The 16,947-nt window shown below is 42.2% G+C and overlaps 1 protein-coding gene across 1 annotated transcript; it reads left to right on the forward strand.

The window, feature by feature from the left end:
* Positions 1 to 1,528: 1,528 nt before the first annotated feature.
* On the forward strand, positions 1,529 to 16,342 carry LOC130195606 (protogenin B-like). Its single transcript, XM_056417234.1, has 19 exons — positions 1,529 to 1,595; positions 2,415 to 2,714; positions 5,645 to 5,789; positions 5,951 to 6,084; positions 6,181 to 6,477; positions 6,701 to 6,860; positions 6,963 to 7,210; positions 7,808 to 7,972; positions 8,229 to 8,534; positions 9,330 to 9,515; positions 11,367 to 11,462; positions 11,560 to 11,746; positions 12,014 to 12,141; positions 12,299 to 12,469; positions 12,929 to 13,111; positions 13,717 to 13,840; positions 13,957 to 14,095; positions 14,304 to 14,411; positions 14,509 to 16,342. The coding sequence occupies exons 1-19, from the start codon at positions 1,529 to 1,531 to the stop codon at positions 14,920 to 14,922; spliced, it is 3,558 nt and encodes a 1,185-aa protein (XP_056273209.1). The 3' UTR covers positions 14,923 to 16,342.
* Positions 16,343 to 16,947: the final 605 nt, after the last annotated feature.

Genomic DNA, 16,947 nt, shown 5'->3' on the forward strand with positions numbered 1-16,947 from the left:
AAAACAAAGTGCGTTTCCTAATAAAGATAAGTTCATTAAAATACATATTGAATCATTCATAGAAGGATTTGAAAATCTAAACTTTTGAGTAAACGCATTACACAATGCTATTAACCTAACCTTTGATTTTTAGCATTGACTTATAAAAAAAAAGGTTTTAGATGATTAAATCAATAGTTAGTTGTAATCAATACATAATTACACTGCTCTCATTTATTTGATATTGAAGTGTGGAGGTGCATGTCTCGGTCAATACTTCCTTAAAAGCATTACACAACAATTCATAGACATTGTTGAGAATGTGAGTTATAATATATATATTGAAGACCCGACATAGATCCCATCCTGAATGTGATGACTGCATTTACCTGTATCAATGGACGTGTTTTGCTGATACAGCATGGCTGATCTCACAGCTGCAGCCATTGTGTTGCTATTGAATGAGGGCTGAGAGACGGGAGGGTCATTGTCAAAAGACACGGTCGCTGGATCAATATCTGAATTCATTAGGCGGCGGACTTGCAGCCATCAATACCTCCTCATAATTAACAGGTTTTGTGGTAGAAGCAGATGCTGTTCAGAGTGACCTTATTACCAGTGGCCTTTGGTAACTGATAATTCACTATGTTCACCTCATTTAGTCTTCTAACATATACGATGCACAGAAAGATCTCTCAAGGCTAAGTTGCAAAATGGTAAATCAGTATAGTTGATTACTGATCAACATAGTTATAAATGTACTAGTGATGTAGTCTATGTGCCTCATTAGAGCTTGACTTGTATATGCATTTCTCTTTATATCGTTTTTCATCAGCTTGACTGAAATAGATTAAACCAATGCAAGGTAAGTCTAGTTAGTTATAAAGCGCTATTCCTCCCCAGTCTTTAGATCCTCCTCTTGGATCAAGAAAACCTGTATAACAGGGAAAAGGAAACATAAAGGAGAGAAGATTAACAGAGGATGGATCCTTCTTTCAGAACCAACAGATACGTCGTAAACCTCTCATACACAAAGCATACACATAACACGGAGAAAGAGAATGGCATTATTATGAATCAAGTGTGAGAACGCAGAAGAAGTTAAACTCAGAGATACCAAGAGTAATTATGTCAAATAACCAAATGTGAATATAGATATGTATTATTATTAGCCAACACAGACCCTGTTTGGCTCTGTGGTATAACCACGGGACCTTTTGGAGATCTTTTCTGCCAAAGTGAGGATCTATAGGGAACCATCACCATCTCTGGTCATCACGTCCTCCTGTAGATGCAACCAATAACATTTTCCAGTTACTGTTTTGTGACAGTTCCACCTGAAGGCCCCTGGGGTCCCCAGACCTCAGTTGTTTGAGACGCACTTGCTTTTGGCTCCGCACTGTCTGCGCATGCGTAGGAAGGCGAGGGTGGGGGGGCCCCGGCACCCCTGGAGAGCTGTTGGTTCTCTCTCGCTGGCAGAAGTGCTTTTGGGGATGTACGGACAGCACGCGGGGCAGCGGCGGGGGATGGCACAGGGGGACCTAGATAAATGGGAACGTTTAAGATGAAGGTCCACCAGCACTGGCTGTTTATGCTTTTCTTTTTTCCTCTATCAAGTAAGTGTGTTGTGTTGTGTTTGTTGCTGATGTTGTGGTGAACATTACCTCTGTGCCGACCGTTGATGGCGTTAAATGCGCATTGCTCGCGCACGGCGGTGTTCCGAGCGCACACACACGTCACTATCTGGTTAAAAGTCAGCGTTGTTTTTCTGAACATTGAGTCAAATGAGATTACTAGAAAGGCGGTTCAACTCTAACTATGTCTGTACTTTCTTATAGTCCTGCCTGTATCTGTCATTGGGGCGGCTGTAGCTCAGTGGGGTAAGAGGGTCGTCCTGCAACCCCAAGGTTGTCGGTTCGATCCCCGCTCTCCCCATTAGTTGCAAGTCGAAGTGTCCTTGAGCAAGGCACTGAACCCCCAGTTGCTTCCCGGGCGCATCACTGCAGCCCACTGCTCCTTAATAACTAAGGATGGGTTAAATGCAGAGAACTAATTTCCCCTTGGGGATTAATAAAGTATATATCTTATCTTAGTTACGTCGGTATACAGATGTTGACGAACTTCACTTAATGTCTGATATTTAGCGTTATGTCAACAAATATTAAAACAAACTGCCAAACTTTCACGTTACGTCACGGTTTCTGAGAGATAAATGGTGTTTTTTATTAAACATCAATGGTAACCAGTCCAATACAGCAGATCTATCCAGTGTTTTACTAACAAATTAATGTCAACAACACCTTTCTGTGTGCTTGTTAAAAACGTTTTCAATAACATCAAGTTCATTTTCTTGTGATATTCCATGATACGTATAATCTGTCCCACTTCTTCTTTCATTACAACTCTTTAGTAATGGTCCCATTCTTTTCCTCCAGGTGTTTTTTGTTTCAGCGAGTTGTCCTTCATCACGGAGCCCAGTGACATCACCTTACTACCAAAGGACCCTGCTGTCTTGGACTGTCAGGCTCATGGCCTTCCTCCAGTCACCATCAAGTGGCTGAAGAATGGAGTTAAATTGGCAGAAAGTGAGCACGTACATTTTCTGCCCAACGGCTCCTTGTACATACCAATGATAGATCATACCAAGGAGGACTCAGATGAAGGATTCTACCAGTGCCTCTCCCAGAATAAATATGGAGCTATCCTAAGCCAAAGATCACGTCTGACTATCGCAAGTAAGTATGGAGCGTAAGGGATTGTCTGAGGCTAACATGGGCATTATTCCTGTTTTAAACTGTTGGAAGGACGGTTAAAAGTGTTGGTGGTATCCACTGTGTGGTGTCAACATGCAAGAATCAGAATGGCAAGTTCATGGGTTAATAACCTGGAGATGAGAAGCAGATGTACCCCACACGCTCTTATTTTCTTCACTGAGGAAAAAGCTCTAACGTCTGAGTTTCAATGTTATTGGAAGTTGTTCAGACTTGGTCGTGCTTGAGTTTAAAGCTGTCAGTCCAGTTATACGATCATTTTAAGAGACAGTTAAAGGTATATGGAGAGTCAATCTAAAAGCTCATAAATACTCCATAAACAAGCAGCCCTGAGTACTCAGGGCTGCTCCCTGTTTCCTGGTTTGAGGACACACCACTTGCACACTTCTAAAAGTACCCAGGAAGCATTGGTAAAAAGTTAGAAATTAGCCTTCTCTAGTTAGTTAGTGGGATTGTAGTGTCACTGCAGACTGTGACTCTGTGTAATTGCTGAACGGTCGGCAACACAGAGGAATCTCTGAAAGGCCACTTGCCTTTAAGCCTTTGTGTGGAGTAACCCTGACCGCGCCAGAAGAAAAGGCGAGGTTTTCAGGGCATTTGTTTGTCCACATATCAGTGGACGGGACAGCTGTGTCTATTCAATGGGCCTGCACTACCGTGGACACTTTTCACAGGTTTTGGAAGGCACATCCCTTGACTGGTGTCATGGAAACGAACTTCTAAAATATACTGATTTTGACATTGACACTGGGGTTAGAAAGTTTGTGGCAGTATGTCCCAATACTCAACAGTACAACTAAGAAGACCGAGATACAATTATCACACAGGAAAGATATTTATATTAATAGAAAACAACAAATGTATAGACACTAAAAGACATATTTAGGCTTATAGACACACTAAGGCTGCTCTAAAGAAAAGGGAAAAAAGGATGACCACATGAAAACCTTCAAAAATCAAGTTTAATCTGGGGTCCAGCCTTTGTCAGTGAAAGGGTAAAAGGTTTTTTGGTCAGCTGTGGGCAGGGAGTGGAGGATGGGCCTCTTCTGTGCTTCCCTTCTGTCCAGAGGTCCTGGGGGTCAGGGGTCAGCAGGGAAAGCCTTTGTGATGTCACAGGCCTGCTCTGGCTGGGCTGCCCTGCTGTTTCGTCTTTCAGCCCACAATCCCTTTCACTGGATCAGTCCCTCTGTTGCCCTGTCAAGCAGAACCCTTTTGTTAAAGAAAGCCCAGTTTGTCATGTGATTGAACTGGCCTGATATTCCAGTAAAAAGAGATGATCCTTTTAAAAACATGTTCACATTGTGGAGGTATTTTCCTTGTTTTAGGACAACATCACTAGTTTCACCACCTCTTGGATTGGAGGTGTCAGCTAGCTCATATATTTATTACAATATCGTCAACATATGTGCTTTTCCATTATAATTAAATACTACTACAGCATTTGACATGTGATATGAACAACAAGATCCTCTCCTGTAGACCGATGGTAAACTGACTTCGATCTGGCTCCCAGTTTGGGCTAAAATTGAATGGACAGGGGTTTGCAGCGAACTTTGACCTTTTTGGAGAGCCCTTTGTGCTGTTTGACCTAGACATTGATTTGTTCTTTACAACAGAGGTGAGCATATTAGCAGATCACTCTGTGCAGGCCACACCCACCATCTACATCACTGATCTCAGCACGAGTGAGCACGGTTATCTCCTAATGGAGAGTAAACAACTTATTGTTTTGAACTTCCATCCTGGTGTTGATGGCTTTTCATGATCACCAGTCACCTATGGTGTCTTATACACAATAAATGATCATTCCAAACTTATTGACCATTGGAATATAATTACATGTATTTAACAGTAAAGCGGACCTACTGCCATTCCAAAGGAATAAAACACAAACAAACTCTAAAGGATAATTTGCCCTGGTTTAGGCTTACTCCCTAATGCACTTCACATATGCAGGGTTTCCAGTATATTTGTGTAATATTGATGAGATTATGTCTTGAATTAAAGGATTGCTCTTTAATTTGTATGACCCAAAGCTGAGCATTTAAAGCTGAACATTTAAAGGTGGAGCTTCAGTGGGAGAACAGGGTATCGATTTACTTCAACATGATATTGACTTCCTTCCTGTGAGGGAGGGGGGAGGGAGAGAGTTACCACCTTAATGAATAAAGGTCATTGGTCAGATCTTACAGAGTGTTCTGGAGACAAAATGCAGATTGGGGGTTGTTACGGCGATTATTGAAAGGCTTTTTGAACAGAATGTGACTCAGCAACTTATTCACAGTTGTTTTAGTCATTTAAAATCAAATATACTTAATCAGTGTCTCCAATAGTAGTGTCTAAGAATAACATGTATATATGCATTGATAGCTGTAAAGTAACATGAATCTGATAACATCCCGTGTTTAATTCTGCTGATTTCTGCAAGAAAATAAGTTTTTCTATTAAATTTCAACATAGTTTTTTATAGTTATATATTCCTGGTGGTGGCTGACAATCCTTATTATTCAAAGGGTATTGATTAGTTTTTATCGATAGCAATGCATCATTTAGTGTCATTCTTCAATTGATTCATTGATTGGACCAGCTGGTCAGTCTGGCACCTGATAGCTCATCTGCACACAACCAAGACCACGGTGTCTTCTAGAGATCAATTCCTTTCATTCAATCAGTTAACATCCATCACAGTTAGGCCTTTGCATGCATAATGTATGATGCGTTCCCAAATATTGAAAGAAAATGCTATATTTAGTCACAAACACAAAAAACTGCCAAACAAATTGCTGCGAATAATAATTCTAATTGATTTCACAATTATATAATGAATTACGTTTTTGTTGAAATATTCTACTGCTGATATTTCGACCGTGATTGATCTTCTTTTTTTCCCACAGGTATCTCAGAGTTTGTGTTGCATCCTGTGCCTATGGTGGTGACTGAGGGCTCATTGGCACGATTCTCCTGTGCTGCCACCTCTAGCCCTCCTGCCACTATCACCTGGGAGCTCAACCAAAAAACATTACCGCTACAAACAGAAAGGTACCTGTCGACATGACTCGAGTCATTTTAGACGCCATCGTATAATCCACTTGTTTTGTGGACAGCGTGTCTTTTTAAAAATCTAGAAGCAGCTCCAAAAGGATGTTGCAGTCTACATATATCCTCGAGCTTTAACTAATGTTACCATTGTATGTTCCCAGAATAACAGTTTTGCCCAACGGAGTCCTTCAGATCCACAATGTCCAGTTTGAAGATGCTGGACAATATCGATGTGTGGCAACTAACATTGGCAGCCATTTGAAGAGTAGAGAAGCCACACTGAAAGTCAACCCAGGTACAGAGACTGCATTCACTGGATTTTAAGAGTGTGCATTAAACCACTATATTATATCGGTAATTTGATTTTAAACATTTTCTTTTTCTTGTGAAGGTGTAGGCCCTAAGCCACGTCAGAGGCCCAAAATCATTGCAGGACCTCAGAATGTCACAGTTTCTCTTCACCAAACGGTGGTGCTGGAGTGTGTGGCCACAGGCAATCCCTGGCCCATCATCTCCTGGAGCCGTGCTGACAGTAAACCCATTGATGTGTACAACGCCAAAGTGCTGGGCAATGGAAACCTTGTTATTGCCGATGTCAATTCCAAGCACAGTGGAGTCTACCTCTGCAGAGCCACCACCCCTGGAACCCGCAACTACACTATTGCTGCAGCCAACCTCACAGTTCTAGGTACAGCGAACTCTGAAGTCGTTATACAGCACTGGTTCTCACTGCTTCTCACATTCCAAAGCCTTTACAGATGAAACTCATGTTATACCCAGAGAATAAGTCCATGCCTGCTTGTGGATGAAGTGTTATTTGCAAGATGCCACACAGTTCGTGTTTTGTTGTTTCACAAATGCAAAGCGATAGCCTTTGTTTTCATCACTTTTCTCTTACACCTCTGTTTTAGTGCCACCATCCATTGTCGAGAGGCCAGAGAGCCAGACCCGCCCGAGAGCAGGCACTGCCCGGTTTATTTGCCAAGCAGAGGGAGTGCCCCCGCCACGCATCATGTGGCTAAAGAATGGAGAAGATGTTCACTTAAATGGGAGGATTAAGATGTACAACAGGTATTACAATCAACCTTATCTAAGTACCTTGAAAATCATTAGTTACAATTGAATTTCTTGAGGTTAGTACTGATTGTTATTATTCTGTTTATCGCTTCACAGTAAATTGGTGATTACCCAGATCATCCCTGAAGATGATGCCATTTATCAGTGCGTGGCAGAGAGTGCACAGGGCTCAGAGCTGTCCTTGGCTCGCCTTATTGTTGTCATGTCCGAGGACAGGCCCAGTGCACCAAGAAATGTCCACGCCGAGACCATCTCAAGCTCTGCTATCCTACTGGCCTGGGAGAGACCTCTCTACAATGCAGACAAAGTCATTGCCTACTCCATCCATTACATGAAGGCTGAAGGTGAGACCAACAGGAAGACATTTCATTATTAATTATTTAAAAAGGAATTCAAGCGGTAGAGAACTGGGAGTTGTAAAAGTGTGAAAAGATGCAAGATCACAGTCAACCACAAAAGGTTGTCTCACGCTCACATGTGATAGTCTTTTCTCGGTGAAGGCCACCTGTTGTTGCTGCACAGAGCAGAGGTCAAGGAGGACTCAGAATGGCAACTTCTCCGAAATAACAACAGGTTTAGCCAGCCCATTGTCCACTCCCCAGCTCATTCTGCTTGCAGTTAAAGGGACAGTGTATCTTTTTAAAAGCCTCGTCGTCTTGCAAACCGGTCGCATTTAACCTAATGCATCAACTTAAAAGTTAAGTAACTCTATTCAGATAAATATGCGTTTGTAGTAAACACATTTTTAGATGTGTAATTGGGTTTGCCTTCAAACGTTATAGTTTACTAGTTATGTGGCTGTGCATTGTGTTACACATGTTTATAGAAAAGAGGAATGACATTCAGAAACTGCCAACGCCAAACCTTTCAAAACAGTTTTGTCTTCTTCTTTGGATAATCTTCACCTTCCTAAACCACTTCATGATTTTGTTCCATGTCAGGTCTAAACAACGAAGAATACCAAGTTGTCATTGGCAACGACACGACCAGTTATATCATCGATGACCTTGAGCCAGCTAGAAACTACAGCTTTTACATCGTTGCTTATATGCCAATGGGAGCCAGTCGTATGTCAGACCAAGTCAGTCAGCATACCCTGGAGGATGGTAAGCATAGAGCACTGAGTCCCCCAACATTCCTTGCAATAAATCACTCTGGTAGTTCAGCTAACATGCATGCAAGTGATGTGTGTACACAGGCCATTTTGAGTGGAAATAAGAGGGATTGGCATTCTAGTGTTTTCTATTTCCTATTTACGAACTGCAAATTTGTAAATTTAAAGATATGTGACAATTTAATTGCTGCCATTCAAGTTTGTATTCTAGTAATCCATCACTAATATGTGTGTATCCATATCCACAGTGCCTTTGCGTACCCCAGAGCTGAGTCTGATCAGCCGGAGCTCCACAGATATTCAGGTGGTTTGGCAGCCGCTGCCTGCCAAGCTGAGCCGCGGTCGGTTGTCTGCATACAGACTATCCTACCGTACAGCTGCGGACAGCACTGTCACCTCTGTGGAGTTACCTCAGAACAGCACCGAATATCTGCTGGAGGGCCTGCAGCCTGACACCATCTACCTGCTTCGCATGGCTGCAGCCACCCGTGTGGGCTGGTGTGAGCCTTCTGCATGGACCTCGCACCGCACACCTAAGACCTCCAGCAGCAAAGGTAAACCTGCAGAAGGATGGAACCGAAATGTTGTCAGGATGTGTATCGAGCCGTTTTGTTCACTCAAGTTTTGAATTTGTTGCAACGTTTTCATGCCTCATTTAATTTATTCTTATGAGTCAAATAAGCCATCGGGCATCTTCGGCAAGATGAGAAGAAAACTACAGGTTGCTATAGAGTCATAGAATCACGTGGTGCCAACATTGTAACTGGCTATGCTTTGCTTTTGTTGAGTTGCTGTTTTGCTGGATCACTGCAGCTCATGCAGAGTGGCTGGCTTATGACTGGAGTTTGCTCTTGTTGCATTGTCCCACACTCTTTGTGTTGGTTACTCAGGAACCTTTGCCCTTCGCTGTCAGTGATGTTAGAGTGGCCTCAGTCACGGGTCATAAAGAGAGGGCCTCAGGCGTCTATGTGGGGGAAGAATAGCCTCTTTTCATGGCCTGGTGTGTTGAGGGAGGCTGTTTGTCCACCAAAGCTGGACTTCTTGTTTTCGAAAGTTTGGTTATATATTTAGGCGATGAATAGAGCAAGAGAGCCAACATCATTTTTTCTTTTTATTTGAGAGCAAGATCTAAAACACGAATTCTGGTGAAATACCATTATAGTTGTGTATTGGTGCATTTTCTACCAATATGCAGCTTAGATAATAACTAGGTCACACCCAAAACATAGTGTTAATGAGTTGGGCCTCCATCCATCCGTGTTCATTGCCCAATGCAATGTCCTGTTGGTTGGAGTCTTCCTTGGTGCTCTGTGTGTATTGATAACATGTCCACTGTCTCTGTCCCATAGTGCCTTCAGCCCCTACTCTTCAACTTGAGCCGCTTAACTGCACCTCCATTGTGGCACGCTGGCAAACCTCCCAACAGTCTGTGGTTGTCCAGGGTTACCAGCTGTGTTACCATGAGGAAGGCCACCCGGAGCAGCCTATCATCCAGCTGCAGGCTCAAACCTATACCCACACCATCAGTGGCCTTGGTGAGTGATGCACTTGTCATAGACGTCTATTTGTGAGAATATGGGATGGTGGAGTGGATGAGAAACATATAACATGTATATTTGACTATGTTGGTGCATTTCTACCACCTAGACCTCTAGATTTGGTGTAGAGACAACAGGGAGTGACCGATGGGGTCTTACTCAATTTGGTCCCAATTTAATTCAATGGGCAGTTGAAAGCTATATTTGCATTTTACCCTCTGTCTTGATCAATAAGGGCTGACCCCTCTTGCCTAAGCAGTAGCCCCTCCAGTCCGGCTGCAGTATTGTGTGAGCGCAGGCTCCCAGGGTTAGAGGTCAGGATCCAGATGTCCCGCCCACCACGCTTTCCCATCTTGCAGCTTGCATAATTTCCCCTGGTCATTGTGTTCTATCCAGGGCCAGACCTGGTCTGTAAGGCCCTTGACACTACCCTCTTAGCTGGACACTGAAGCACACAAACAGGGACCCCTGGGACTGGCCAAAGCTGGACCGAGCCACTGACCTCTAGTTGTGAAACAGCAGTCCTGAATTGGGACCCTGCCCCCACTGGTCATCTGTGCTGTCCATGTCAATAGCCCACAGACATCTATATGCCGCATGAACCAGGGCCATCAAAACTGTTCACACAATAATGTTGTCTGGAGTGAGTGTTTAGGCATAACCAACAAGTTGAAACAATAGCTAGATTATTAGAAAATATTTTGTATCCAAATGTTTTGTTTTTTGTAGTAATATCAATATCTTGCACGATCTGTAAAAACACTCCAGTTTTATTCTCTTTTGATAATCACACGAGCTGCTGTGATTGGTCCTACGGAACTAATCTCAAAATAAATTCTCTTTTGGGGTCATTTTTCTTTCTGCTCCAAGTTTAAGGCTGTAACACAAGGCCAGTAGGAAGGATGTGAAAGGGGGAACAAAAGGGGCCCAGCTCCTCTCTCACAGTCCTGCGCCCAGATTCCTTCTGTTCTATCTTGGCCTGACCTGGTGACCCCAGTCAACCCCCCCCACCCCCACCCCCAGTCCCATGGGCCTAGGATCCCGGCAGCTGAACGCTGCCCCTAGCCCAGCCCCCATAGCAGGCCTGGACACACCGCGTTCACTGGTCAATACCCATCGGCTGACCTTTCACACCACAGGCATAAAACAAATCCTAACACTCACGTTTCAAACAAAAGCTTCCCACCCTCAGGCACCAACAAACTTGCTGATGTCTTCTAGCCAGTACTTGATACATCCTTGTATTTCCCATAAGTACTTTCTTTTTTCAAGTTTTTACCGAATCTCATCTCAGTTGTTATCCTCAATTTTTGTGGTTTGTTTGAATTGTGTTTGAAAGCACAACCTAGTGCTGATAGGGTTTCACAGCTGTACAATGTTTACAAACACTTCTTTCAAAAGGAAAAGAACAAATATTTGTGTGCTAATTTTTATAGAGCTTATTGATCATGTCCCCATATTTACTGGGCCTTGGGGCTGGTTGATCTTTCTCATGCTCCTTACACATGACAACACATGATAAACGAGAGGTTGGGGTGACTCAGGAGACCATGCATTGTCCATGCATGGAGAATGGCCATTTATGACCTGGAACCGTCCCCTCCTGCAGCTAATTGTCAAAGCGGCTGCCCTTTTTAAAAAAACAAATGCTGCTCTGTTTGTCACCCATAACCTCTAGTATTTTATTGGAGACATTTCAGAGTTTGGAATTATTAACCAAATGTTTGGCCCCTATTGGACGAATCATTTGAAAAAAAGCTGCTTTGGAATGTCAGTTTGACCAACCTTCAGTTGGAGTCAAAGCCACATGGGCAGAAATGGCAAAACAATGTATTATTTATGTTTCAGACCCAAGGAGAAAGTATCATGTCAAGATTCTGGCTGTCAGTCCAGCTGGAGATGGCTATCAGACAGACCAAACAATTAGTACCCCGGGATGTGTGTGTAAGTACATTTATCTGTTGTTTGTTTCAAAAGTCTTACAATTTAAAATAGAATTCAAGCCTTTAACAAAAATATGCATTTTCTTTACATTGTTCAGCGGCTAGAGACCAACTGGCATCAGCCCCTCCGCCTCCAGATCACGTGACTGTTTTGGCCAAGAATTCATCTGCAGTGACTTTGAGCTGGAGCCGTCCTACCTTCCCCTCTGGAAAGGCCGTCACCTATACAGTCCGGTGTACACCTGTGGGCACCCACAACGCCTCTGCTATACGCTACCTACAAACGTAAGCTGGGAACACCCCCAAAAAAACTGTATTTTATATCTGACATAATTAATAAAACCTCCAAAAGGTCTTTTTGGTTTGCGTTTAGGTTTTGTTACAGTGCATGTTTATGAATTATCTTTGTGCCTTTTAAACATTTGCTGTTTGTAATGATGATAAATGTATTTACGCTTTAGTTTACCCATCAGCCTCACATTTGATCACAGTCAGTAGCTCTGGATTATGGTCTGCCAAATGCCCATAATGTATGAATGTGTCTGCCCACAGGACCAGGCAGAGAGTGATGGTTCAGAATTTGGATTCAAACACTCGTTATGAGTTTGTTGTGCGTCTTCATGTGGACCAGATGTCGAGTCCCTGGAGTTCTGTCTTTCACCATCAGACTCTACCAGCAGGTACTATTAATGACTGTAACATCCTTTTGTCATGACTATGTTGTTGTGTGTGTATCCCACCCCTCTGCTGTGCGGACTCATATCAGATAATCGTATATTTCTCATTAATTTTCTTAGCAAGTGTTGTTTAATGTGAATGTGGTTTCTCTGTGTGCAGCACCTAGCCAACCACCGGCAGGAGTGCGAGTGAATCTGATCGAGGACGACACTGCTCTGGTGTCCTGGAGGGAGCCCATAGAGCCCAATGTGGTGGTGACGCGCTACACCATCCTGTACGCTTCCCAGAAAGCCTGGATCACGGGACGCTGGCAAATACTGCAGAGGGAGGGTGAGTAGTGGACGAGATCATGTATACTCTATAAATCACATTGCACTTTATCGAGTATACAGTAGCAGAACATTACAAAGATAGATAGTGAAAACAATGAAATAATGTCATAGAAGAGAGTTACCTTAAGCACAATTAACTAAGCACTGAATATATCTAAGGCCTTTTTATCCCCTATAGTATGAGTGTTGGAGTGCTGTCGGCCAATTTTAAACATATTTGATTTGAGCAAACATTTCAATATGTCTTAGCCTGTAGATTGTGTACACTACATAGGAACCTTCTTTCACTCCAAGTTATATTGGGTTGTGTATCATGTGAGCTCCCCAGCTTCAGATATACCTGTCAGGGTGGAGGGAGCTGTAAAATACGATACATGCTGGAAATATATATTCATTCAACAATAAGTGCACCAGTATAGGTTTTCTGTATTTCTAATCTTGCTGCTTTTCTTAACAGGGAGCCACACAATGGCCTTGCTGGAGAAGCTGGAGGCAGGGAGTGTTTACCTGGTGAAAATCTCGGCCTCCAACCACGTCGGCGACGGGCCGTTCTCTAACATCGTGGAGTTGGCGCTGAAGCGTGGAAACACCCACCGCAGCAAGAACCCCCGGCACTCTGACACCTTCCCCGATACAACAGGTGAGCTTCATTCAACACTGGAGCACATGGTACAGGTACCTCTCGATGAGTTGATTCATTGGTTATATCAAACTGCTAGTTATGTGGGAGGAAATTTATAATTATTTATTCTGATGTTAGTATTCTTAGCTTGTAATGTAATTTGTCTAAGGGTTTAATGTAAAATTCAGGTTTTGATACCACTTAGTGCCTTAACTTATTCTTGATTTATTTTGCTTAGTAAAATCTATGCTGGCTTCATTAATGTGTCCTGTGCTAACAAAGTGCATTTCTACTGGGAGTGGATGTACTTTGACTTTAATATGAATTCATTATGGATTATTTGTTTTACTTTCTAAATTTGTTGTTATATTATTTACGGTATTAATGGTAGGATTTTGAGAAAATCTATTCTAATTAAAGCAGAGTGTGTACTTTTTAATTCACGTCAGTCCTGTACAAAGTGTTAAACAACAATAGATAAATGTGAAGGTTTTGTTCATCAGCAGTGTCAAGGCTCAGAGTATTAACTTCTGTTCTCCTCTGTTTATTAATTATGATCTAAATAGTTGTAGGTAACGTGTAATCATTTCTCATGTGAAACACTGCTCTCCTCTATCTTCCAGTCATTTCTGACGGTCTCTACCACATAGACCAGAGGTCAATGACTGGGATCATCGTGGGTGTGAGCATCGCCCTGGCCTGTATAGTTATGTGTGCCTTAATCCTCATCAGTAAGGGAAGACCAAGGTATTGATCATTATCATTTGCAATAATGAAAAACCTGTTTACAATTATTTCATGAAAGATTAACAATATTTTTTTTCTGACATGTTTCTACATGATTATCTTTGTATGACTTATAGGAAATCCTCCAGCCACAAAGTCATTGCTGTGGGAGCTGCTGAAGGTCCACATGCTGGTTTGTCTCTGCCAAACGAACACCATAGAGAGAACATAGAGGCTCTTATACCCATGATAAGCCACCACTTCCTGGATACCGAGGTGAGCCAAAAAGAGAGAGAGAGAGAGAGAGAGAGAGAGAGAGAGAGAGAGAGAGAGAGAGAGAGAGAGAGAGAGTGTGAATGATCATGTTTTAATTAATCTTAATTTAATAAAATTAGAAGTTTCCCAGTTACATGTTCACTGTTCAAAACATCACCGGACCATGTAAACAATCTACATTTCTTGTATATCATCTAATTTGCCACAGGGTGAAGCTGATATGGGCATGAATAGTGCCGGTCCAATCAGCAGCAAGAATCAGAGCAAGCGGTGGCTGCTCTTCAAAAGGGAGACCAGGAATCCAGCTGTGAGTGATGTAAGTGACGCTGCACTATTCTGGCTAATCATCTTTCTTGTCAGTCAGAATCATTTTTGCGATCTTAATTTCAATGTGGTCATCTCGATCCCATCAGGCGGAGAGGAGAGCCAGCTTGTATGAAGCTGGCAAAACGGTTTTGAGGTACGAAGAGCAGTTAGGTTCGCCGCCCTTGCCACCTTCGTCCCGGGAGATCATCTATGAACCGTATCGCTCGGAGAGCTCTCACACCAGTGAGGGCAGCCAAGAGACGGGAGACTCTGGACACTACTCCAACGAAGAAAGCAACGAAGAGATGAGCAACCCTTCCACCAGCCGAAGCTCCCGACCGGAATCCTTCGGGTCGGTCGATGGTCCCACTGCCGCCGAGCTGAAACAGTCTTTTGAGGTGGAAAAGGAGGAGATGCTGAGCCGTCCCCTCCATCACTCCGGCCCCGATGCGACCCACTTCTGCTGCACCTCAGAGTGCGCTCATCCCGCCCTGCACACGTCGCAAGCTGTCGCCTCCTGACACCACCCGGCCTAGATCTGCTCTCCAGCAGCCGAAGCTTTCGCCACTTCTACCTCGTTTGCTTCCTGAGATGAGCCCCTTGGTTATTTCCTGAGGCACAAGGGATCGGGAAGCCGGCTGCCGCGATGGACGAAATGTGCGTTTGCTTCGGCTCTACCTCAGGATTTCTTATGAATGTTTGTTATAACATTTAATTTCCTTTTTTTTTAAACGTTCTACCTGTTTGTCTGTTTGGCGTTGTCTGTCCTAAACCAAAGCTCACCCATGATGAATGTTAAGAAGAATGTCAGAAATGTACTGTGATACATGTTCATTATATTGAATTACTTTCCACTGGAGCAGAGGGTGAAGTGGAGCCCTTTTGACTGATTATCTACCTCCGTATTCTGTTCTTGTGTATACATAACTACCTCCTTTTCACCATATATTGTGCAGTATTATCTCAGACTCAGGGGACAAGGTGAACACATTTTATTGCCATGTCTTGAAACCTCCGTTAGGACGTCATCGTATAGAGGTCCTTACTTTTTGAATTTTCGAAACTTTTTTTTTGCGCGGTTTTAGGAGCTTTTGTTTCACATTGTTTGTTTTTGAATGATTGAAATTGTGAACATAACAAGTGCATTAGATATTGTCAAGCTAATTGAGCTTTATCTTACAGTATTGTTTGGCATTTCCAGTGCACTGAACTCAAAGCTTTAACATGGCCTTAGTATCGAAAAGGGCTTTGCATACTATAGAAAATGAGCTCCAAAGACACGGAGAATTGTACCCAAAGAGATAAAAGATATTCTAAAGCAACCAAAAATATAGAGAATATACATTAAGGGTGCATTTGCCAAAATATTGTTCTTGCCAATGATGTACATTTCCCTTCGAACGGTGGTTTGATGCTTTATTCTGGTGAAAGCTTTAGCACAAGTCTCCCCGGCTTGTGGTCCATTTGCCTTCTCGACCATTGCTAAATGCAGCGGTGATGCCGATGCTACTATCCAAAGAGTTGTCTCCTTCCTCAGATGGGTATGGCTTTTCATTCAGTGGGTCCTTGGTACTATGAGGTGGAAATATTTGACACATGACCAAAGATCCAGTTTGTCTTGCCAGTGATAGATGATGATATTTATTCTTTGTTTGGAGAGAAATCTGTTTCCGATCAAGAATATAGCTTTATGGGGGAGAATTATCTTTCTCTCTCCATGATATGCCACGTCCAGGTGTGACAATGAAGGATTCAGACTATCGAAATGGAAACCCTATGTGTGAAGAGCAACATAATCAATTTTTATATCTTTGTAATACAAATAATCCGAACCAAAGAAATTTGAAATTTAGTGATTTTCTTTGGTTTTCATTTATATTATTTGCATTAAAATGTGATATTTCCAATGGTTTTGATTGCTAGAAAGGCATTTTTACATAGTTTTTTTTCTTCTGCTTGAGATGTCTAACTGTTCTGCTGTCTTGTTATCACCATGGAATTTTACCTGTATGATACTTATATCGGTTAAATTGGAGATTTTCTTTTTAGCATGATTTTGTAAACAAAAATATTTCCCAATTTGAATGTGACATTTTTTCTAAATGTTCAAAGTTGAAAGTTATTCTGTGTCATGCAATAATTATAAGTGGTTAATTTGAAAGCCACAGATACTTTTGCTGACTTAACTCAGGTTCCAAATGTAGATTTAGAGAGACTTAAATGTTAATATTTAAGTTATGTTTTTTATTTTATTTCTGCTTTTTAATACCAAAATACACCTTTTAATCCAAAGTGAGCAACGAAACAAATTATTTTAAGTGTTGAAATGTTGCAAACGCCTTTTTTTGATACTCTCAAGATGATAGCAAATACTAGATAATAAAATTGTTCTTGGACAAATTATGTATTTGTTTCACACTTTGTCTCCTTGCGTGTGTGTGTGTGTGTTTATAAAGCTTTGACTTTTTATTGTAAAGTCAAGATGATAAGAAGTATGTTGAATAAGAGCATATAGTTGCAAGCATGACCAGCTTGTAAGGAACAAT

Source organism: Pseudoliparis swirei, chromosome 6, assembly GCF_029220125.1.
Source record: "Pseudoliparis swirei isolate HS2019 ecotype Mariana Trench chromosome 6, NWPU_hadal_v1, whole genome shotgun sequence".
NCBI classification, from domain to species: Eukaryota; Metazoa; Chordata; class Actinopteri; order Perciformes; family Liparidae; genus Pseudoliparis; species Pseudoliparis swirei.

Coding starts and splice junctions, on each gene's coding strand:
- LOC130195606 (XM_056417234.1), top strand. CDS start 1,529: ATGGGAACGTTTAAGATGAAGGTCCACCAGCACTGGCTGTTTATGCTT. Junction 2,715..5,644: donor ATCACGTCTGACTATCGCAA/GTAAGTATGGAG, acceptor TTTTTCCCACAG/GTATCTCAGAGTTTGTGTTG. Junction 13,112..13,716: donor CACCTTCCCCGATACAACAG/GTGAGCTTCATT, acceptor TCTATCTTCCAG/TCATTTCTGACGGTCTCTAC.